General features: G+C 37.6%; 1 protein-coding gene across 2 annotated transcripts in view; it reads right to left on the minus strand.

The window, feature by feature from the left end:
• ACSF3 (acyl-CoA synthetase family member 3) overlaps positions 1 to 25,642 on the minus strand; it is a 233,613-nt gene that overhangs the window by 185,393 nt on the left and 22,578 nt on the right. Inside the window, exons 1-3 of one of the 2 annotated variants that reach the window (XM_074201045.1) lie at positions 21,876 to 21,941; positions 8,061 to 8,795; positions 6,271 to 6,426 (exon numbers count right to left, since the gene is read on the minus strand). In XM_074201045.1, the coding sequence (XP_074057146.1) occupies positions 6,271 to 6,426; positions 8,061 to 8,768 (864 nt within the window). In that variant the 5' untranslated portion in view covers positions 8,769 to 8,795; positions 21,876 to 21,941. Of the gene's footprint in view, positions 1 to 6,270; positions 6,427 to 8,060; positions 8,796 to 21,875; positions 21,942 to 25,642 lie in introns of those variants that run through there. The other variant, XM_074201051.1, reaches the window with a different exon arrangement.

Raw genomic sequence — 25,642 nt, forward strand, 5'->3', positions numbered from 1 at the left:
CTTTCACCAGGCCCTCAGAGTCTTCCTAACTTGGTAGAAACTACCCTCACTTATGATCTATGAGTACAGTCTTCATGAATCCTGGGTCACTTCCATAGTCAGGTAGATGGGGATCTGCTCAAAGAGACAAAAAAGATGATTTCAGAGGTGCTATACTTTTTATGAGAAAGCACTTTTGAAACAAGAATGTGATAAATAACTCCTCCTGTCCTATTATATGTATTCTAAAGATAGCATTGTTTGTCTTAGGACAAAATCCTTTCCTTGCTAGGATCTGAATCCTAAGGACACTAATTTTATTATGATGACAGACTAAAGACAGAGACAGATACGTGCCAGTTAGCAGGAAATGTGATCCCACTAAAGTACTAGGTGATGAGATGAGATCAAGAAAAGCTTCTGAGCAAAAAGAACTGGGGCAAACTCAATTTCCCAAGGGATAGGAAGTGAACTGTTGGTTGAACTACACTTAAGTCCAAGGGTGTTGTTAGTACAAAAAACCCAGAGGAAATAAAATGGGTCAGCACAGCAGAGGTCGAAGAATAGAATGGACAATAGCATGGACTGGGAGCCCAGCCAGAAAGGACTCTGCTGTGAGGCTTCCTGCCAAATAAATTAACTGGCCTGGGAAGTAAACCAATTAGAATTGATAAACTAGGGCTGTATCTCAAGCACTACCAAGCTGAATACTTGTAATTTACCTTCCTGCACCTAGTTTGTAATTCCTAATTCTTCCCATTGCAGTGAAGAAGCTTTTGCACACTGAATCTTTGACTAAAGATATAGAATTTCAATTCTTGTACCTAAGTGAGGCTCCAAGAGAGGACAAAGGCACTGCTGGGCCATAGTCCAGATTCAGAAGACGAAAAAACTCTTAATCTCTTGAGTGATAGAAAAGGAACTAATCAAGAGGAGCTTCTGTGTTAGGATGGTTCTATCATAGCCAGTCAGCTGTGGACTCCACCTTTCTGAGAGGAAAAGCTCTCTGACAATAAGACTCTAAGGGCTTAGAAACCATTTGTCGTTGTTCAGTTATTTTTCAGTCATGTCCAAGCTTCATAACCCCATTTGGGGTTTTCTTGGCAAATTATCATTTCCTTCTCCAGTTCATTTTTCAGATGAAGAAACTGAGGCAAACTGGTTAAGTGACTTGCTAGGGTCACAGAGTTACTAAGTTTCTGAGACTGAATTTCAGTTCAGGGAAGATGAGTCTTCCTGATGCCAGGTCCAGCATTCACAGTTGTCCATGAGACTTTAGAAATTAGCAGGTTTGAATCACTTTGCCCTCCCACGTGGCCACCATGGCATTAGTACCCTCTCACAAAGAGCCTCCTTCCATCCTGAATTGCCTGGCTTTCCCTAAATGTTCCTAAAGTTCACAACTATGCACTTTAACTTCCATAGATTTGTGAAATCAATGCTTCCAATCAATGCAAATCCCAGCTCATCCATTCTTCAGCCTGAATATATTTTGTCCGTCTTTTTACAACATTCCCAAGCACAGACAAGATAACAAGACTACAAGTCCTTACACTATGCATGTGATACGTCCATGTCAACAGAGATCACACAGTTCATTCTCCAGAAATGTTTAGGTTAAGAATCTGCATTACACAGAGATCATCAGTTTTGATGTATTTTCCTTCTATTTCATCTCACACATCAAACGTTAATTGTTCAAATCCCCATCTGCCAGAACTATTAAAGAAAAAGACACTCTAGGGACAAGGGCAAAGGAGAGAGAGATAGTGATGGCCATCAGTGACTTATCCTGGATTACTAAAGTCCAATAGCTCACAGTATAGAAAATGCTGGTCTTTACAATATGTCTTTGAAGAAGAAAATTAGTATTGTTACTTTCATTTTAATCTTTAATATTGTTGATATTTTAGCATTTGATTCTACTAGCACTCATCTAGAAACACAAAGTCTTTTGTCATTCCAAAGGACACTATCCTGTGAAGTTCATTCTTTCCACCTTGCCGGGACCTCACAGACACAAAGCAAACATCAGGTCTGGACCTGTGCCATCCATATTTGTCTTATAATAACAAACGATTAATTTGAAATAATAAAAAGCCACAAATTAAGACTCAACTCACATGACTCTCATGTCTGAAATGGGCTAGTCTCTTACCCTGTTTCAGTCCATGTGTCAAGTGATTTACCTCCTGGACAAGTTTCTTTTTCTTTTCTTATCAAACTCTAATCGACTGGTTTCTTAAGGGGCAGTGGGAGAAAAAAACCAAAGCAGCAAAACTCCCACTCCTTCTGAGAAAACCTCAATTGAAATTGTGCTTCTTTTTTGAAAGTTGATTTCAGTAGCAAAGGGCATTCCGTAAACAGCTGGTGAAAATAGGCTCGAACTGAAAGGCGGCTTGCATTAAATTACACAAGAAAGTCTGATTTACCCTTGTGGGCTTCTTTGTAGTGCCAATCAAACCACTCTAGTCCCAGGGGAGGCCCACAAAACAGGGGGAGGAGGGGAGGGGGAAAGGGCAATTTACATCCTTCAGAGACCCACCAGCCCAGCAGAGCTCTGGGGACCACGCTGCCCGTGGCGTCTGCATCACAAACAGCTCCTCGGCAAACCCTCACCTGCACAAGGTCAGCTCTCAGGGTCAATCTAAAATGTCCTCAATGGCTGTCCTCTCGTGCCCTTAGCTGTCAATCCCCGCTGAGTGCTGGGAGCAGCCTCAGGTGCCCCTCTTCCCTCCCTCCTCCAAAACCCATTCTTCAACGTCAGCTCATTGATCCAAGGATGTCGGGGGAGCAGCACTGAGGAGCCTGTGTGTGGAAGGGGCCATCAATCACCAAATGCCACTGGACGTAAAGAAGTGTGCACACAGTTTTGGTCCGTCTCATCTTTGAGGCGAACACTTCCTCTTCCCTCCATTAATTACTCCAACACGTCATTTAGGCTGAAGGGGCTCATCACGGGGATGGAATATGGCCAGAAAAGACACAAGGGCGGAGCTCACAGAAGACATCAAAAGTATCAGGAATTGAGAACACTGGAATCTCAAATATTCAGAAATCTCTAATAGATTAGGCAATATTTATTCTGAACATGTACTTTGTAATATTTTAATATATCCTTTTTTTAAATCACAAATATTTCCACTGGCATTAAAACAGACAGACCAGTGACTGGCTTTGGTGAGATTTTTATAGGCACCTGTAAACAGCTTCCAGACATCCTCAAAAAAGCATATATGAGCCACAGCTGGGATGAACAGTTGGCTGGAGGCAAAGAGTGAATGAATGCTGGGCTCAGGAAACTACATTTCAAATATAGGCTCTAACACTTACGAACTAAGTGACCAAGGTCAAGGTCAACTCATTTCACTGAACCTCCATTTTCTTATTTGCAAAATGTGGATAATAATACCGGCACTATGTCCATCATAGGGATGCTGTGAGCAAATGCTTGATACAATATAAATGTGAGTTGTTATTATGATGAAGATTATCATACAAAAAGTTCCAGGAAAGGGCAATGGTATATACTATTCAATGGAGTAGTCTGATGAAACGAAGAAAAATGACAATATCCTCTAAAAGGAACCTTACTAGCACATGATTTATTTTTCCCCATTGTTCAGGGATGGGAATCAAAGCTTTTGACCTCAAAAAGAAGGTTTAAGACCTTTAATTTTTCTTTATATAAATAGCATGTGGGGTGGGGGGGAAGAAAAAGGTAACCAAGTCCTTGGCTTTTGTATGAATCTTCCAACATAGGCACTTTTAAGGAAATTCACCATGCTCTCACCTCTATTGATGTCTTCTTTTCTCATGCAAATGTCTTTCCATAATATATCCTCCAAAGAAGAACCATGCAACATGGCATAGACTTCCTCTGTGTCTTTTAGATGTCAGGGATACCAGTGAAACTTTGGAGCAATTGACTAACAATTATCCCTCACTTTTGCTCACATCCAGCCCAGATCCAAACATCTTAGATGATACCTTTGCACCAATTCTAGCACACAGGTTACATGTACAGACTAATGATGCCCAACATGACATCATTCATTACCCTCTGGATCACTGATACCAAACATGATGTCATTCACTGCCCTCTAGATTGCTGGTATCCAACATGTTATCATTCATTGTCCTCTGGATCACTGGCACCCACATAACATCATTCACTGCCCTCTAGATTGCTGACACCCAACATTATGTCATTCATTGCCCTCTAGATCATTGGTATCTGGGGGCAGCTAGGTGGTGCAGAGCACCAGCCCTGGAGTCAGGAGTACCTGAGTTCAAATCCAGCCTCTGACACTTAATAATTACCTAGCTGTGTGACCTTGGGCAAGCTACTTAACCTCATTGCCTTGCAAAAACCTAAAAATAAAATAAAATAAAATAGATCACTGGCATCTAACATGATATCATTTACTGTCCTTTGGATCACCTGTAATTTTTGTTCTTATGAGTTTTATGGTATTCCATAATTCATAGTTGCCTGGCACTGCTGGGAGAAGAGTCATATCGAAAAGATATAATGAAATTCACACATACCCCAAACAAAGGTCATGGGGCAAATCTGCCTCAGGAGAGATGATTCTTACAGGGAAGGAGGGCATGTAAAGTAAATCCAGCCTCTTCAAATAATCCATGTATTGTAAGAAATTCTAGTGATTTTTTTCCCCCTAATCCCATAGCAAAATAAATAGGGCAGATGGAACCAGTGGGTAAAGATTGGCCTCTGACACTTCCTAGCTGTGTGACTCTGGGAAAGCCATCTTACCCTGTCTGCCTCAGTTTTCTTGTCTTGAAAGAGAGATGGAGAAGGAAATGACAGATCACTCCAGGACCTTTGCCAAGAAAACCCCAAATGGGGTCACAAAGAGTCAGACACGATAGAACTGCAATAAAAACCAAAATAAATATCCATTTTTTATATTTTTAAAGAGAACCCTTACTTTGGACAGAGAATTACACCTTATCTTTACAGGCTGTCAAGTCCAATCAAGTCAACAAGCATTTAAAGGCCTGCCACGGGCCAGGTATTGAGGTAAGTCAAAGTAGGAAACAGAGATGTCCTTCAGGGGTAGACATTTTTCAAAGACACAGGTAGCCTCTCTGGCTTCCTTGGTTAATTTAGCCAATAGTCAATAGAATTTCAGTTATAATAATTGCTAAACATGATGACGAGATAATTTTTGTATTTTGTGATTTATTTTGAAAAGCGCTATTAATGAATGATCATAAAATCAAGATTTTTCTTCAAAAATGTTAAACATTTCTTTCCATGAATGAAACTTTTTTGAGGTGGTATAACGTTATAATGCAAATCAATCAGAAAATATGAACCTCTATAACATCAATGTGCTTTAGGGCCCTTTGTTCTAGTAGGTTCAGTCTACTTTCTCTAAACCGCATTTTCAATTACTCTAGTTACTTAGACGATTCTCCTGCCTCACTTAGGAAAGCATAAACTCTAAGACCCAGGTACATCTTATTCTATACTCAAACCAAATTCATACAGTGTCATTGGAGAACTGTCAGTTTTCTGTGATGAAGGACAGGGATATTGTGAGTAAGTAACGGGCTCATAGCATCATAGATTTAGAACTGGAAGAGATTAACTGCTCATCTAGTCCAGCCTCCCTCACTAACAGGTGAATACTGAGTTTAAGGATCTGATTCAAAGTCACATTAAAAATATGTAACAAAGCCAAGACTGGAATCTAGATTCTGGGATTCTAAAATTCTCTCCATCCATGGAAAAATACTAAATCTTCATGTAAACTGATAATCTCAACAATCTGTCCTTCAATTAGGTATCCCAGATCTTAGAAACACAGATGGGTAGACTAAGATCTAACCAGGACCTCAGAGGCCAATATGAAGAAATCTCAGAGAGATTACATTATTTGTCCAGGTCAAATAGCTAGTAAGTGTCTGAGGCAGGATTTGAACTCAAGTCTTCCTGACTCCAAGTCTAGTGCTCTACCATTTCACTCTAATGCCTAATGTTGATAAAAATGCTAACTAGAATCTCATTTCCTCTCTTTGATCTTACACGTGTACTGAAGGAAACACTAAAAAGTTGCAATATTCCCAAGAAGTAGAAAAGAAAGAGAAAAGGACCTCTCTTCCCCTCCCCTCAATAATTCACATATCAGAGCTGGCAGCACAGCTGGGAATTCTATAAGCCACAGAACATCATCTGACTCTTGTGGATGGTGAAATCCAACAATACAGGCAGACACTGAAGACTTGTTCCAGGCCAGTCTCCCAGCTCATCAGACTTACCACTTTGGCACTGAATTCAGGCAGCATCACACATGTAGCTCCCACCCAGAGTGGGCAAAGTAACTTGTTGACCACACCGTGGACATGGTGCAGTGGAAGGACATGAAGAATCACATCACTTTTTGTCCATGCCCATTTGTCAACAAGCCCGGATATCTGGAAGGAAGCACAAACAAGGTCTTGGAATGTACCCAATGATAGGCAGGCAAGAGCGCAGCTACTTCTAAATAAAGGAAACTCCTGAATAACGGAGTTACAAGGTCCCTATCTAAAGTTGTGTGATTTTTAAATGATACTAATCATTGCTAGCTTTTCAATTTGAAAGATACATATTGTATAATAAACAAATTTCCAGAGAAATAATCATTCAAAATTATTAAAGAGAGAAGAATATTTAATTGTAAAAAGTTCTTTAGAAATAAAAAATATATACATAAACAAGAATTGTTAGAATTTGAAATAAATCCAGATGTGAGTTAAACCAACCTTTTATGTTACAGAGGAAAATGGTATACAGGTCACCAGGTTAATAAGGATCAGAAGCAATATTTGAACTCAGGTCTTCCTGACTTCAAACTCAGCACTCCATACTACCTTAGAAAAGTCAGTATTTAAAATAAGTTTCTGCCATTTAATGCATTTATTGCTTAATCATTTTATCTTATTTATCTTCCAAAAGTTATATTATTGGTTAACAAAAGATGATAAATTACTGTAGCTTTTAATCAATTAGGAAGCATTTTGTGCCTAACGTGAATGTGTCAAGCACTGGATTAGAATGTGAAGAAATAAAAACACATGAGATAATTCCTCTCTCAAGGAGACAACATGTAGAGATCTAGACAAAACGGATACAAATAAATTTGGGGTTGGAGAGACACAAGCAATTGGGAGGATAAGGAAAGGCTTCATTCAAGTGATTTCTGAGCTGGGCCCTAACGGAAGAGAGTACAACATCACGGCGTCACCTCCCTGATGTCATGGTCTTTGAGGGCAAAGGAGAAATAACAGCATCAAAGGGAGAAAAAGATTACTTCATATTGAGGGTGGCATGCAAAATGGCCAGTCCAAAAGTCAAGATCTGGGGGGGGGGGGTGCACCATCCATGAAGAACAGATAACAGACCAGTTTGGTTGGACCATAGAATGCAGATGTGCAGGTAATAGAGCAATGAGGCTAATGATTAGATAGATTGGGACCAGAGAGTATTTATATTTTGTCCTAGAGAAAATAGAGAATCAATGGAATTTATAGAATAGGGGAGTGACAACGTTGGATCTGTGCTTAAAAAAAATCATTGTGTGGAAGATTAGTTAGAAAGGGAAGAGATTAGACATCTAAATGACTTCAGTCAGTCAAGGGGCCTGGTAGAAGAAGGTGCAATGAATGGATAGAATGCCAGACCTGTAGTCAGGAAGATTTGAGTTCAAATCTGATCTCAGACACTAATTATGTGACTCTGGACCTGTCATTTCACTCTGTTTGCCTCCGTTTCTTCATCTGTAAAAAGAGCTGGAGAAGGAAATGGCAAACCACTCTACTACCTTTGCCAAGAAAATCCCAATTAGAGTTACAAAGATTGAAAAATGACTCAACAACAATTCAGCTATCTTTATAGCTATCCTACAGACATGGAAATGAATGAACCTCCAGATCTGCCCTCAGGCTATTAGCTCCTAAGGCCATTTAAGTCAGGGAACTCTGAGATAAAAATTGGTTAATCACAAACCTCCTAAACATTTCCTATCAGGAGCTAATATTATGGCAACAACACAAATAAGTTAACTTACCACTGCTTTTAGATTCTGGTGTGTACTTAGGACCCCTTTGGGTCTTCCCGTTGTCCCACTTGTGTAGATGATCATGGCACCTCTATCTCTCCATTCTAGTTGAGGGGCATGTCCTTGGGTTGGTTCATCAGCTTCTCCATCATAGACTGTGGATGTAAGGGGTAAAAATGATACCCCCATCTTGTTAACAATGGGCATTAAAAGATCTACATACTCATTGCCAGCAATGACCAAAGAGCTCTGAGAGTCCTGAATGACATACTCCAACTCAGAGGCTGGATGCTTCTTATACAGAGGAACAGCAATGCCTCCACTCATCCAAGATGCCCACTGAGCAATGACATAAGACACATCATTGGAGCAAATGAAGGAGATCCTTTCTCCCTTAATGTCTCCATTGGGACAGTTGTGAATCTTGCATATTTCCTGGGACAAGCGAAGACTTCTATAGTAAAGATCTTTGTATGTGTATTGTCCACGGTGGTCAATGACAGCGATTTTGTCCCCATAAGCCAAAGCTCTAGTGAACACTGGAGCGATCTTTTCTGAATAGGTTGACCTGGCTGTGTGCAGATGGGCTGATGTGTGCAGATGTGTGCGATAACCATGTTTTTTGATTATTAAGGAACCCTGCTTATAATAAGCCAGAGCATGAACCAGACGCTGGAATGACAAGTTCATATGGAGAGACTTCAAGCTGATCAACATTTTACTTGGCTTTATCTAGGTACAAAGCTGCAAAAAAAAAAAAAAAAAAAAATGAACAGGTTACTACCTATGTTACCATTTATAAAGATATAAACATATAAAATAGACAAAGTTGAGTCAGAATCCTTAATTTTTAAAGCCTTACAAATGAATGTAATGAAATTAAGCTTAGCTTTCAAAGCCTAAGGTAACACATAAATAAATTGTTTTTGAGTATTTAAATATTCATTAATCAATTCTTAGCATCTCTTCCCCTTTTCTACCAGATGGAAGTGTCTAGCCTAGAGCTGAAGAAGAGATTGGAGGGATCCTATTTGGGAAACTACCACATTTTTAATGATCCCAATTTACTCCCTATCACAAAAGCCCGGGTTTGTTTCAATATTCTTCTGGTATTGCTATCATGCCTATATATCATGACTTACCAAAAGCTTAGAAGAATTAAAATCTCAGGAGAACCCTCAAAACAGCAGATTCATGGTAGGTGTGGGAAGGCTGTCAATGACCAGCACACAAGTATGGATGCTTGGGTGTAAAATTATGCATATAAAGCCAGACTTTTTTGATAAGCTTATTTATTATTCAGTCATTTTCAATCATTTCTGACTCTTGGTAACTCCATTTGGGGTTTTCTTGGCAAAAGATACTGGAGTTGTTTGCCATTTCTTCTTCTCCAGTTCATTTTACAGATAAGGAAACTGAGGCAAATAGGATTACATGACTTACCCAGTGACACACAGCTAGTAAGTATCTGAAGCCAGATTTGAATTCAGGAAGAAGTATCCTTCCTGATTTCAGGCAAAGTACTCTACCTACTTTTTCACCTAATTGCCCTAATAAACTGATTAGCTTTGCTGGTTTTCTTTTTTCCCCTTTTCTATTCCTTTGTTAGAAGAAATGGTTTTCAGGAAGGGGCAAGGATTCATTTAAAACAGAGATAATATAAAAAGAAAAGATTAATAAAAATTTTTAAACCATATGTATATAAATATAAATATATACATATATAATAATGCTGCTAAATAACAAAATGAGATATTAATAAAATGAAATATATTAAAGGCAAGTTTTGAATGATTAAAAGAAAGGCAAAAATAAAACCATGTTGAATAATATGAATAATTTTGCTAAGACTCTTCTCATCAAGAGACTCAAATGAGCAGATGAAGAAATATGAAAAAAATGTATCTTTTTTCATTGTCAGTATTGCAGGAATCATCATGCTTCCTACTATTACATGAAACACAGTAAATGGCAATTCTAAAAATGTGAATTTTTATGCTAGACAGGTGGCATTTACTTTTTAAAAGTTCAAATGCCATGCCAAATGATAGACTGACACCTTCCTGCCAATACTTAACAAACCTCTTGCCCTTTACAACTTGACTGCTACCTACCTTTCCCATTCCATGACACATCATTCCTGTTCTCAATCTCTATGGTCCAGCTAAACAGGACTTATTCCTCATCCCTGAGACAGTCCATTTCCAGCCCCATGTCTATGCCCTAGTTGTCACCCTCTGCCTGGAATGTCTTCCCACTTTATCTCTTTGGTTTCCTTCATGGCTAAGCAGGGGCACCAGCTTCTCCATTAAATCTTTTCTTATTTCCTCAACTGTTCATGCCTTACCAAAATAGGTGTGTGTGTGTGTGTGTGTGTGTGTGTGTGTGTGTGTGTGTAGATGGGTACATGTTCTTTCCCCTGAGAGAATAAAAACTCCTTGAAGGCAGAAAGAATTTCATTATCACCTTTTGCCTAGCACTTTTTAAAGGTTTCTTGATTGACCAATAGGTTACCCTAATAGAGTCATGATTTCATCAGTTTGGTATTTTCTTAACTAGTATAGATTACAATAGTATATGGTCTTTCTTTACCTATGTAATCCATGTCTAGGTCTTTTTGTAAATCACCTCATAAAAATCATCCCCTAGTGGTCCCCCCACAAACATACATACTCTGGTCTTCCTCAGGTTCTTTAATACTATAACACTGATGTTGTCCATTTATTATTGCACCTAAGAGCAAGCTAATTAATCTAGCGAGTGTCTAGCACAAGTGAGGGCTGGCTAGGAGGACAGAAGAGCTGGCTGCCTTTCAAGTGGACTCCTTTGATGAGCCTGAGAGGATGCTGACCTGGGAATGCTGCCCCCAAAAGCCTCCTGCAGCTCCTTCCAATTTTCCCTATTAGACAAATTTAGCCTCATGACTTGAGTTTAATTTGTGCATTACCACTGGACACAGGATCCTGCCACAGGGCAATTCTTCCCACTGAGAATGCTAAGCTAGAAGGCAATTAAGAGGCTATGTATAAGTCTCTTTTCAAAGTACTTAAGGAAGAAGGTGGGAGTAGAAGACTTTTCCTAATTACTTATGCATCAGTAACAGTTTACAAATGGAGTTTAACTTCAAAGTTCAAAAAATCAAGCTGGTCTCTGGTTATCTAAAAAATAGTGTAGGAACTCATTTTCTTGTAAATGTAAAAATGAAGCAAAAGTGAATAGCTAAACTTAGCCAGAACCTATTTGGGTACCCCAAAGTCCTTTCAGGAATCCCTTCCTCCTTCCCAGACTATTTTCCAACAGAAATAATAAAAGGTACATTCACTTTACCAAGACCTGCTGGAGAAGGCTTAGGCACCTGAGACTCATTCTGGGCTAAATGAGTACTAAACTGAGGCTGAAGTCAATAGACAAGTATTTATGAAGGCCAGGCAATTGGCAACAGGTAAGGATGCAAGGGAAGGCAAAAAAAAGAGTCCCCACCCAGGACCGCCAAGAGCTCTCAGTCTAAAGGGGAGTCAGTGTGCAAACAGCTATGGACAACAAAATATATGAAGGAAAAAAAAAATGAAGATAATCATCATGGGGGAGACACTAGCATTAAGGGAGATCAGGAAAAATTCTGGTGGAAGGTGAGATTTTTAGCTAAGGTTTGAAGGAAAGAAAGGGGGGAGAAAAGGAAGGAGAGAATCCCAGATATGGAAGACAGACACTGACAATGCCCAGGGTCTGGAGGTGTAGGGAGTGTCCTGCTCAGGTCAGCATCACTGGATCAAAAGGTAGGTTGGAGCAATGATGAAGGGCTTTGAACATCAGAACATCAGTATAATATTGGATCCTGGAGGTGACAGGGAGTTAATGGAGTTTTTACTGAAAGAACCTTCAAGGTCAGCTAAAATTAACTAGCTTTTCCCAACAGAATTGTTCTAGGCAAAGGTGGTAGTAGACAAGACCCAACAAGCAGGTAAACTGATGTGAAAGAATAAGGGAGGTGGTTAGGTCCAATAAAAAGTTGGGGGCCAGGGGATAGGTCAGAATGAAAGCCATGTTGCACTGGGAAACTTAAAGGCAAGAATCAAACCAGGGTGAACAGCAACAGAAAGATGTATAGTAAAAAGACCAGGTCACTGTTAGAGAAGCAGAGAGAAGAGCAAAGGAAGAAGCAGGAAATGGCCAATATCTAAGGGTTACAGTCCAGATTTCTCTAAGAGGAGTCATTTATGCTAACAAAGATTCTCTTTTAACAAAGTTCACTTGTGAACTCATCCAACCTTTCTGGAGAGCAATTTGGAATTATGCCCAAAGGGCAATAAATATGTGCATACCCTTTGTTCCAGCAATGCCACTGCTGGGTCTATACCCTGAAGAGATCATGAAAAAGAGTAAAAACATCACTTGTGCAAAAATATTCATAGCAGGCCTGTTTGTGGTGGCAAAGAATTGGAAATTGAGAGAATATCCATCACTTAGGGAATGGCTGAACAAATTGTGGTATATGTATGTTATGGAATACTATTGTTCTATTAGAAACCAGGAGGGGTGGGAATTCAGAGAAGCCTGGAAGGATCTGCACGAACTGATGCTAAGTGAGATGAGCAGAACTAGAAGAACATTGTGCACTATAACAGCCACATGGGGTTGATGATCAATCTTAATAGACTTGCTCATTCTATCAATCAGGGACAATTTTGGGGTATCTGCAATGGAGGAATACCATCTATATCCAGAGAAAGAACTGGAATTTGAACAAAGCCCAAAGACTATTACCTTTAATTTTAAAAAAATTACCTTATTATGTAATTTTGCTATCTCCTTACTATCTCTTTTTTTTTTCCCCTTAAGGATGATATCTCTCTCAACACATTCAACTTAGATCAATGTATAGCATGGAAACAATGTAAAGTCTAACAAACTGCCTTCTGTGGGAGCTGGGGAGAGGGAAGCAAGATTGGGGGGAATTGTAAAATGAAAAAAAAATGAATTAATTAAAAAATCAAAACAGCAAAGAGAGCTCTGGGGCAGCTAGGTGGTACAGTGGGTACCTGGAATCAGGAGGACCTGAGTTCAAATCCAGCCCTCACACACTAACTAGGGACCTTGGACATGTCACTTAACCCCACTGCCTTGCAAAAAAAACAAAGAAAGCTCTTCCACATCAACTTTAAAGAAGGACAAGACCTCCACTTGGGCAAATTTCCCTACTCTCCCTATCAAAAGTCAGAGGAAGTGCTATATTCTCAGGATAAATGTAAATGGAAGGAGAGTTAGATGATACAGTGGTGATAAGAGTGCCAGGTCTGGAATCAGGAAGACTCATCTTGCTTGCTTGCCTCCGTATCCTCATCTATAAAAAGAGCCGGGGAAGGAAATGGCAAAGCATTCTAGGGTATCGTTGCCAAGAAAACCTCAAATGCAGTCATGATGACTCAGGTATGATCGAACAACAAAAAAATAAGTGGAAACTGAATAGCTGAGCTTGGAGTTAATTCTTAATACAATTCAACTAGATCAAAAACTTGACAAAGAGAGAACAGGCATCCCTAAGGAGATGAAAAACGTTGGTGTGATAGAGGGAATATTTGACTCAGACCTCTCAAGTTCCAAATTAAATTTCCAAAAATCTAAATGACTACTTTACACTTTTGCCAGCCCTTCAAAAAAGCCACAAAGATGAGAAGGAGGTAGAGAGGGAAAGACAGATAAGAACACCTTTAGGTCAAGTCTTCCAATCATTTCACCCTTGGGCTTCACACATTAGAAGCACCCTTCCTCTCCCTTTGATTGACTGGTTCTGACTCTCTTATGTTAAGGAGAAGGCCCAGGTTAGCCAGGTATTTCTGGCTACTCTGTTGACTCTCTGGAGAGTCTACTTTCCTTACTCATTCCTCTCCCTGTTGAACTATCTTTGACAAGCTCTCTTCCCCCATTGGAATGTTAAGCTCCTTGAAGGGAGAGACTTTTTCTTTTGGCTCCTATTTGTCTTCTGGGCACTTGGAATACTGCCAAATAAGCATATAATAAATGTTTGTTGACTGGAAAGTTGAACACTCAAGTTTGTACACAGAATTCCTGTTTTAAAATAGAAAAGCTGTTTCCTAGTTCAGAAAGATCTAGGAGAAAATCACAAATACAAAGAGAAATGCAAAGCAAATTATTTCATAAATAGTAAATTAGCAAAAATGGCAAAAAACAGAAATAGTCAATACTGGAAGAGCTGCAGGAAAATACCTTGTTGGTAGACTTGCGAAGTGATCTAATTCTTTTGGAAAATAATTTTAAATTATAATTTTAAAAAATAACTAAATTACTAGACTGGAAAAGGCAGGGATTCACCTGAATTCACCCAAAGTCCCTTTAAACAACTTTAAATAACACTTCAAAATGAATTCTGGAGCAGCAGAACCCACAAAGGGACAGAGTGAAAAAATTTTAACCCAAACAACTTAGAAGTTCAGTAATGGGGGTAGCTAGGTGGTGTAGTGGATAAAGCACTGGCCCTGGAGTCAGGAGTATCTGGGTTCAAATCCGGTCTCAGACACTTAATAATTACCTAGCTGTGTGGCCTTGGGCAAGCCACTTAACCCCGTTTGCCTTGCAAAAACCTAAAAAAAAAATTTTTTTAAAATTCAGTAAGAAAGGCCTATCACAAAAGGGTAAGAATAGAGGCAGGCTGCACCCCTGCAAACCACTGAATCATTAGAGGCAGTGGCTGCTTCTAGACCTCTCAGGAAACAGATGTAAGGGTGTTAAACAACTGGTCAGAAGGAGATTACAAGGTTCCTTTGCATGCAATGGGTATGGGACTCTGTTGCATTGTCTATTATCAAACCTAGGTTGCAGTCTTGGGTCACAGAAACCTTGGTCACAGTTCCAAGGCAGAAAAGATTGCTTATAATATTTTCTTCTTCCTTTTCTGGAATTTGGCTATAATATTCCTGGTCACTCAAGGGCCAAAGCGGAGGCCAGAGAAGTAGTAAACACACCTCCTTATATCATTCTTGGAAGGCTCGAAAGCTTTACAGATCCTCAAAACTAGCTGCACAAAAACACTTGAAGATTGGGACTGTGTCCCTCTACCCCAGGAGCAGAGCCCAACTTTAAAACATAAAGTGAAAAGTCAAGAAATGTACTGGAAAAATAAGCAAACAACAACAACAATAAAAAGAACCTTCCCATAACACAATTTCTATGGTGACAGGGAAGATCAAAACATAAACTCAGAAGAAGACAACCAAGTCAAAACTGCTCTATTTCAAAATCCACAGAGACTGATCTGTGAATCAGTTTCAGAACCAAAAAAAGAAGTCTTGAAAGAGCTCAAAAAGCATTTTAAAACCCAAATAAGGTAGATAAAGAAAAATTGGAAAAAGAAATGACAGAGATGCAAGAAAAATCATGAAAAAAAGACACTATAATTTGATTTTTTTAAAAAAACACAAAAAATCTGAAGAAAATAACATCTTAAAAACCAACCAGTGATAAAAGGGGAACAAAAACCCAATGAAAAGAAGAATGACCTAAAAAAAAAAAAAAAAAGAATTGGGCAAATGGAAAAAGACATACAAAAATTCACTGAAGAGAATAATTCTTTTTTTTTTGCAAGGCAAACGGGGTTAAGTGGCTTGCCCAAAGGCCACACAGCTAGGTAATTATCAAATGTCTGAGACCAGATTTGAATCCAGATACTCCTGACTCCAGGGCCGGTGCTTTATCCACTGTACCACCTAGCCGCTCCCTAGAAGAATTCCTTAAAAAAAAAAAAGCAGAATCAGCTACCTGGAAAAAGATGTACCAAAATTCACTGAATAAAAGAACTCCTTAAAAAGCAGAATTGGACAAAGGGAAAAAGGAGGCACAAAGCTCACTTAAGATAAAAATGCCTTAAAAATTAAATTTGAGCAAGTAGAAGCTAATGACTCCATAAGATATTAAAAAGCATTAAAACAAAATCAAAAGAATGAAAAATATAATAAAATATGAAATATCTCATTAGAAAAACAATGATCTAGAAAACAGATCAAGTAAATATAATTTAAGAATTACTGAGCTACCTGAAAGCCATAATCAGAGAAGTAGCCAGCATATCATTTTTAAGAAATTATCAGGGCAACTAGGTTGCACAATGGTTAGAGCATGGACCCTGGAGTCAGGAGGATCTGAGTTCAAATCCATACTCAGATACTTAATACTTACTTAGCTGTTTTACCTTGGGCAAATTACTTAACTCATCAAAAAAAAAAAAGAAATTATCAGGGAAAAATTGCCTTGATATTCTAGCATCAGAGGGAAAATAGAAATTGAGAGACTATACCACATAACTCCTGAAAAAGATACCAAAATGAAAACTCCCAGGAATATTATAGCCAAATTCCAGAAAGTGAAGGAGAAAATACCACAAGCAATTAGAAAGAAACAATTCAAGTATTGTGGAGTCACATTCAGGAGAACACACAAGATTTAGCAGATTCTACATTAAAAGATTGGAAGACTTGGGATATGATACTATAGAGGAGAAAGGTGTTAAGGACTACAATTAAGAATCACCTATCCAACAAACTGAATATAATCCTTCAGAAGGTAAAAAATAAGTATTCAATAAAATAGAGGACTTTCAAGCATTCCCAATTTAAAGATCAAAGCTGAATAGAAAATTTTTACTTTCAAATACAAGACTCAAGAGAAGGAGAAAAAGATGAACAGGAAAGAGAAATCATAGGAAAATGATGAGAAGCATGAAAGAGCTTTTACAGTGGAGGGGAAGATGGAGAAAGTAGTGGGGGAACACATTTCATTCTAAATGGCTCATCAGTTTGGAGTAGAAATTCATCTTACCCTACAGAAAAGTAGTAGAGGAAGAGGATAAAAGAAGAAGGGGGGGAGGGATTTGTGCTAATAGAAAGGAGGATAAATTGGAGGAGATGGTAATCAAAATAAATATCTTTGAAGATAAACAAGGTAAAAGGAAAGAAAAGAAGATGAACAAGGGGAAAATAGGATAAAGGGACACACAATAATAAGTGTAAAAACAATTTTTATAACAAGTTTCTCTGACAATGTCTCATATATCATATATATATATATATATATATATATATATATATATATATATAGAGAGAGAGAGAGAGAGAGAGAGAGAGAGACAGAGAGACAGAGACAGAGAGACAGAGAACTGAGTCAAAGTTGTAAAAAAGAGCCATTCTCCAGTTGACAAATGGTCAAAGAATATGAATAGGCAGTTTTTAGAAAAAGAAATCAAAACTGTCTAAAGTCATATAAAAATGTTTTAAATCACCAATTAGAGAAATGCAATTTAAAATAACTGAGGTACCATACCACAACCATCAGATGGGCTAATATAGAAAAGGAAGGGATGTGAAAAAATTGAGTCACTAGGACATCGTTGGTAGTTATGAACTGATTCAACCATTCTGTAGAGCAGTTTGGAACTATTCTCAAAGGGCAATCAGACCATGAACATCCTTTGACTCAGAAATACCATTACTAGGTCTGTATTCCAAAGAGATAAAAAAACAAAAGAGGAAAAGGACTTACATTGTACAGAAATATTTATAACAGCTATTTTTTGATGTCAAAGAATTGGAAATTAAAGGGATGCTCATCAATTTAGTTTGGGAATGACTAAACAAGTTGTGGTATGATTGTAATGGAATATTGTACTATAAGAAATGATGCTCAGAAAATCCTGGAAAGACTTACAAGCACTGATGCACAGTGAATTGAACAGAAGCAGAAGAATATTGTACACATTGATAATAATACTGAACAATGGCCAACTGTGAATGACTTAACTATTTTTGAAAATATCAATGATTCAATATTAATTCCTGAAGAAAATGTGATGAAAATTGCTATCCAGCTCCAGAGAAAGAACTGACAGAGACTGAATGCAAATCAAAGCATACTTTTTTGCTTTATTTTGAGTTTTACAATTTTTCCCCCTAATCTTACTTCCCTCCCCCCACTCCCCACAGAAGGAAATTTGCCAGTCTTTACATTGTTTCCATGGTATACACTGATCCAAATTGAATGTGATGAGAGAGAAATCATATCCTTAAGAAAGAAACATAAAGTATAAGAGATAACAAGATCAGATAATAAGATATCAGGTTTTTTTTCCTAAATTAAAGTAATAGCCCTTGGTCTTTGTTCAAACTCCACAGTTCTTTCTCTGGAAACAGATGGCATTCTCCTTCGCAGACAGCCCTAAATTGTCCCTGATTATTGCACTGATGGAATGAGCAAGTCCATAAAGGTTGATTATCCCCCCATGTTGCTGTGTACAATGTTTTTCTGGTTCTGCTCATCTCACTCAGCATCAGTTCAAAGCATACTTTTTTTTACTTTATTTTTCTTGAGTTTTTATTTTGTTCTGAGGTTTCTTTCATAACATGACTAATATGGAAATATGTTTTGCATGACTGCATGTGCCTAACCTATATCAAACTGTTTGCCTTCTCAATGAGAGAAGAGAAGAGGGAAGGAAGGAGAGAATTTGAAATTCAAATTTTTTTAAAATTGTTTTTACATGTAATTGGGAAAAAAATATTAACTTTTTAAAAAAGTAACTAAAATGTCTATACCTTTCATCCAACTGCATGGCATGTATCCCACAGAGATCAAGACAAAAAAACCCTCATATATACTAAAATATCAGTAGAACTAAAGAATTTTACATGATAGTAAAGAATTAGAAACAAAAGTAGAACTCAATCAATTGATGAATGGATATAAACAAATTTGTAATTACATGAATATAATGGATATTGCTGTGCTCATAAAAAATGGAGACTACAAAGATTTAAGAGAAGAATGAGAAAATTTATGAAATGAGACAGTCCCAGGAAACAACATAAACAATGACCACAACAATATAAAAATAAAGAACAAAAATATGAAACTGACACTGAGAATTAAAATGATCAGCTTGGCACAAGATTTCAGAAAATGCACCTTCCTCCCTTTCCCTGAAGTAAGAGAGGCCTATGGATGTAAAATACTGCATAAGTTGTCAGATATGGTTGATATGTTGGTTAGTATCACTAATAGCTTCCCCCACCTTTTTTATATTTTTCAACTATTTGGAAGGGGGAAGAGGCAGGGATCATTTGGAAATCAATGTGAAATCAAAACAAAAGCATCAATAAAACTAAGATGGAAGGTTTTTTTTTTTTAATAAATATATGGCTGGGGATGCTTGAGACCTCAGCATAATTTCAAAGGACAATGATAATGCATGATAACTTATTCTGCTCCCTACAACCCAAGAACAAGCCAAGCAATTTACTTTCACCCTTAACTCACCTCTGTCTCTTTGTCTTCTCACTATATCCATCTTTCGCTTTTTCTACATACAGCTCTCTCATGCTCTAGCCATGTCTCTGATGTCTCCTTGTTGTGCCTTTTTTCTCTGTTTCTTTCCAGAACTCTTGTCTTTCTTTCCTTATCCATTTTCTTATAGCACAGAACTGAAGTACATATATTATTGTTTGTCATGTAGATGATGAACAGTTTGATGTTTGTAATTTTGAAAGCCAGTAAGCAGAACCTATTTTATTAATTTCTCAATTGAAAGCTCTTGTCCACTTCACAAAGTAAAATGTACTTTTCTATAGCCTTCTCCTGAATTTTTTCTTTGGGCCTTAATAGGAAAAAAGATTCCCATCTCTGACCTAATCAGAGATACCTGCTACTTGAAGTGTATTAAGAGAGGTTGGGAGAAGATAAACAGTTTAGATGCTCTATTCTTCCCTTTCTCAAAAGGCAATGCAGATGGCTCTGAGGCAGAATTTTGGCAAAAAACAGAAGTACACTTCTACAAAACCTATTTCTAGCTTTAACAATACTACTTTGAACATTAAATAGGATTCCAACTTCTTTCAGCTAAAGTCACATTATCTCACTGGGTTCTAACCAGGTACATAGTTACTGAAAAAACCAACATTTAAATAAGTGAGATTCTGACACACAGAATCAAATTGTGTCTGAGATTTAACAGAGTAATGGTCTACATTGGAAAGAAAAAAGTACTATAATTTTTTTAAAGTCACATTAACATATCTGTTTTGACCCATTAAAAAAAAGTTCCAAAATGCATTGCTACTTTCCACAAACCCCTTGAATTTTTTTTTTACAGTAAAGTAAATCTCCATATCATAAGAAAACATCTGGGGTAGGCTACAGAAAAGAAGAAGCAAAGAAAAGCAATAAACACATGGACTATTTTTGTGAAAAGAAAATAATAGTGAAAACCAAACCATGATGGCTTAACATGCTTTCCATTCTCACGCCTAACAAATTCTTACAAATCCTTTGGTATTTGCTTTACAGGCAAGAAAGAAATATGAAAACAAAGCGAGCCTGCAAATAGAAAAGGGACTACTACAGTTTTTCTAGGTTATGGTTTCAAGGACAGATTTTTGCTGATGAAAGAGAAAGAGAGATGTTAACAGGGGTGTTAATTGGAAGAAACTACACTTACCAGAGTCAAGCTAAAAGCCCAGTGTTCCTGACTCACTATTCAAACAGAAGGTCTGTACAGAGAAATGAAATCCTATCAGATTATTCCATTTTTCCCTGTAAGGCAGGTGTTGGCTTCAATGTCACAACTCAGAGACTCCAAAAATATTATCCTCTTTTCACCAGATTAACTAGAACAAGGAGTTTCAACATGACCTGCTCCAATGCATTTAAAAGACTTTGGAGAATTGGTTTGGTATACATCCATGGCAGCCATCAGTACCATCACATAAGAAACAAGGCATGTTGCCCATTATTTAATCCTATTGTCACAGAAGCTAAGATGAGCTAACTGGCTAGGAATGAACTAGAACTCTAAATAAAGTGAAGACTTTGAGCTAGATAATCTCCAAAGTCCTTTACAATTTTAAATCTATGATCTGATCAGTCTCCAACTCAGAGAGATCTATGTTCTAATCCTAGGTCTGGCACTAATTGGCTATGTGACCAGCATGTTTCTGGTAAATCAAATGAGAGGGGTAGACCAGCTGACCATCTTCCACTTTTAATCCTTTATTTTTCTGGAACTATACTAGGCTCTTAGCATTAACTTCTTTTGTGAGTTCTAACGGACATTGAGAGTAAAGATCTCCCAGATAAATTCCTCCATTCAATTTAAGATGACATCAATAACTTTTCAAAGTAGCTATGATGGGGAAATTAAGTGATAGTAAAGCACTCTTAAAAGTGATACTATGACCAGGCATTACATAAAATAGCATTCTGACCTCAAGAGCAAATTAAAGTGAAACCCCCAGAAGGGTATGAAATGCAGATTCAAATCTAGATTTACTGAAACAAATGACAAAAATTCCATAGACCCTGCTCTGTCTCGAGAGTATACTGCAAAAAAAAACTTGAAAAATATCATAGCTGGCACCCTGAAGGTTTTATGGTAGTAACTAAGTTTGGAGTTTGCACAGAGTAAGATGAAGCAAATATGAAGCAAGGGAAAAGAACATAAAACTTAAAAGGAGGCAAACATCATTAAAAAAGCAAAACAAACAACATCATGCTGGTGCCAGTGTACCAAGTACCACAGCTCTAAATATATTCCTAGATAACTCTGCTCTGCAGAGAAATAATCTGGTACCACAGGAAAAGGGAGAGATTCACTGACAGTAAAATTTGAATGTCAGATATTAATTTAGGCACAGCAAGGCAAAATGAATACATTTTAAGAGTTCCAGGTTCAGCACCTTGCTAGCTGCTTAAGCAAGGACAGAGCAATTTGCCTCCACAAGACTATTTCCATATTTGTAAAATGGGAATAATACTTTCACTACCTACCTCACAGGGTGGTGAGAAAGAAGGCAGCTTGTAAATCTTTAATGGCTAGATAAGTGTGTGCCGTTGCTATTAAGTATTAGTGGGAAAGGAATTCAACTTGGACTCTTTGGCCCCAGACAGGAGAAGAAGAGAAAGTGAGAGGTTGCAATTGAAAAGAACAAATTTAGGTTTGGTGTCAGGAAAAACTCCCGGCTAATTAAAGCTGCCAAAGAAAAGAACATCAATAAAACACAAAATCGCACACAGAGAAAGAAATTTTTAAAAAGCTTTCTTCTATTTAAAGGGTGACAAAAACATAAAGAGCAATTTTGTTACCATCCTATTAAATTTAACAAAGTTAAAAAAAATAAGAGAAGATCATAGTTTCATATAGATTATTCTTCTTTGTTCTTTGTATATTGGAATTCTATGTTTATTTTATGGTGGTTAAGTTCATAATTAAAAAGAAGTCAAAAGAGAATAAACAGCTAAAGTATGAAAACTGGCAGTGGCGGTCTCCCACTGGAGGTCTGAGCAAAGGTGGAATAGCCATTTGTCAGTAATGTTGAAGACGGGATTCTTGTCCTATTAAACTAAATATCTGGAGTTCCTTATAATTTGATATTGTTATCATGATCATATTAATTTCAATTAGTATTAAGAGGAGAGAAATGAGAAAACTCCATCTGCCAAAAATGGTTAACACCTTCTCTACAACTTAGAAATGTGGAAAAGCTAAATGTCTTGGCCAGGGTCACATAGCCAGTGTGCTGGGGGCAGGACTTGAACTCTGGGCTTCCTGGCTCTGCGGTTGGTTATCTATTAAACCACAGAACCTTTCACAATGTCGATGATGACAAAGATAAAAACAACAAGAATTCTTTATTAAGACTGATCAGCAGAATGCTGTAGATATAGCACATAGCACAAAGACATCTGACCTAGTTTTTTTTTTAAAGATATCCTTATAGATGATAGTATAGTTAGGAAGTTTTAGAAGAAATTGTATGTCCTGATCAAAAGAGTAATAATTAATGGATTGATGTTAACCTGGAAGGGGATGGGATCTCTAGGGGATTGTTCTAGGAGTAAGAAAAGCAGGTAGAAATTGTAGAGAAGTAGATTTTGAGTTAAACTTGGGGCAGGTCAGTGGTATAATGGATACAGTTCTAGGTCTAGAGACAGGAAAACTCAACTTCCTGAGTTTGGGCCTCAGCCACTAGCTGTGTGACCCTGGGCAAGGTATTTGATCTTGTTTACCTCAGTTTCTTCATCTGTAAAATGAAGTGGAGAAGAAAATGACAAACTACTGCAATATTTCTGCCAAGAAAATCCCATACAGGTTTATGAAGCATTGACCACAACTGAAAAAAAATGACTGAATAACAACAATATAAGAAAAACTTCTTAAAAAGAAATCCAAAAGTGGTTTGAGGATGAGTTGGCTCAGGGAGCTTCCTCTAGAAAACTTCCAAAAAACTGGAAGAAACTAGCAAAGTTGGTGAAGTGGGAGGAAGAAATATAGCCAAGCTTTCCTCCAAAACTTTCCCAACAGATATACAAAGAGAACCAGACCAAGTCATAATCAAGAAAACTAAAGAAAAACTAAAGGGAGTCATTTTTCCAGTCAAAGTCAGAATAGGGAGACAAGCAGAGATCTGAAGGCCTGGGGAACCAGGACTATCTGGGAAGATGCTATGCCTCAGGATTAAAGGCAGGGCTGCAGCATGTACCAGTGCAAGAAACAATCAGGGATCCAGGAGGGATAGACAGGTACTGTGGGTGGAATAGGAACAGCAGCCACATACCGCTCTGTCTCACTGAATGCAGAATTTGATCACAGACCCATTTGTGGACTGAGGAGGGGGTCTGCACTGAGAGGATAGGAGCTCAGGGGCAGCTGATGGCTGTATAGTTGGGAAAGGAGCAGTTAGTTACAGGCCTGAGGCTGTGAACCAAGAAAGGGATAGAAATATCTGGGTCATGCTTATTCTAGAATAAAGTCTTGAGTTTGGCCTTCAGCCCAACCTGAAGTTTACAGCTGAGAAACCAGGGCAGGGAGCTGAGAACAAGAGGGATCTTGAAGTTTTATCCCTGAAGCTGCCAAGTCTTCCAGCTTTCCAGCCAGATGACTGCTGGGCCAGCAGAGAAACCAGGTGCAAATCTAACCACTGTACCTTGGGGAGACAGATGGTCCATTTATTGAGCACCTACTATCTGCCAGACCCTATGCGTGGACACAAAAAGAGGCAAAGGAAAGTCCCTGCCCTCAAGAAGCTCACAGTCTCCAGACTCAACTGGGTTTAGGCTTGCAAAGTTCAGAAAAAAACAAGGGTCAGATTCACCCTAGGTTAGACCACATGGGAACGAGTTGGAAAATCTCTGGTGTGAACTGCCCCTAAGATTCTAAAAAACAATACTAGCAGCATAGAGATTGGACTTAACACCATTATTGTGCACAATGACCTCCTGGTTCTACTCACTTCAGTGAGCATCAGTTCATGCAAGTCTTTCCAGGCTTTTCTGAAGTCTGCCTACTCATGATTTTACAGAACAATAGTTCTCCATCACATTCATATACCACAATTTGTTCAGCCATTTCCCAATGAATATCCAATTCTTTGCCACTACAAAAAGAGCTGCTATAATTATTTTTACACATGTGGGTCTTTCCCCCTTTTTTATTTCTTTGGGATTCAGATCTAGTAGCGGTATTGTTAGATCAAAGGGTATGCATAGTTTTATAGACCATTGGGCATAACCTCCACATTGTTTTCCAGAATGGTTGGATCAGTTCACAACTGCACCAACAGAAAGCACCTAAATTCTTAAAGAAAAATCAAAAGGCATTATAAGGAGAAATACAAACTAAAACTCCAATAATGAAGTATCTCAAAATACTCTGTTTCAGAACTAGACAAATCTAACAAAAAGAAAGTTGTTTTTTTTAAAATTAGAAATGACAGCTCTTAGGTCATCATTGAACGGAAATGAAAAAAAAGAACCTCTCTATCTATCTATCTATCTATCTATCTATCTATCTATCTGCATGTATTTCCAACTAAGGAAGGAATTTTTATAAAAACTTCACAAACAAATGCATAAAAGTAGAAATATTTAAAATCTTTTACTTGCAATTCAATAAAATTATATTTAATAAAAGGCCACTGAATAAAGAATCAAAAATTAATTGAACAATTTGTTTAATTCTAAAGAACTGGTGGGCCAAAGAAAAAGCTGCAGGAAACAATAGCTAATCCAATAAAATATAATAACAACTGAATAACAACACAAAACTTGGAATATATAGCCACAGTAGACTTTAGGGAAAAGTATATATGACTAAACATTTTAATCAACAAAAGAAAGGGGGGAAACACCAGAAAAATGAGTTGGGCAAGTAACTAATAAAACTACAAAACCAAAAAAATTTTAAGCCCCATAAACAACAAAAAGGAAATCTTAAAATCAAAGCTGAGATTTTATAAAATTGTAAACAAATATACCACTGATTTAATAAATAATATAACAGTTGGTGTTTTGGGTAATAGTAAATAAATTAGTGCTAATTTTTTAAAAAGAGAAAGCCAAATTATCAATTCAATAAACATTTCACAACAAATGAGGACATTAGAAACTAATTTCTCAAATATATGTCACTTAAACAAGCCCTAGCACATTTACTAGCAAATCCTAACAACCTTAAAAAAATTAATCCCAAAATTACCTAAATGGCTTGAAAAAACAAAAAGAATCCTACCCCAAACCTTCTATGATACAAATATGTA

The sequence above is a fragment of the Macrotis lagotis genome, chromosome 1, assembly GCF_037893015.1.
Source record: "Macrotis lagotis isolate mMagLag1 chromosome 1, bilby.v1.9.chrom.fasta, whole genome shotgun sequence".
Lineage (NCBI taxonomy): Eukaryota > Metazoa > Chordata > Mammalia > Peramelemorphia > Peramelidae > Macrotis > Macrotis lagotis.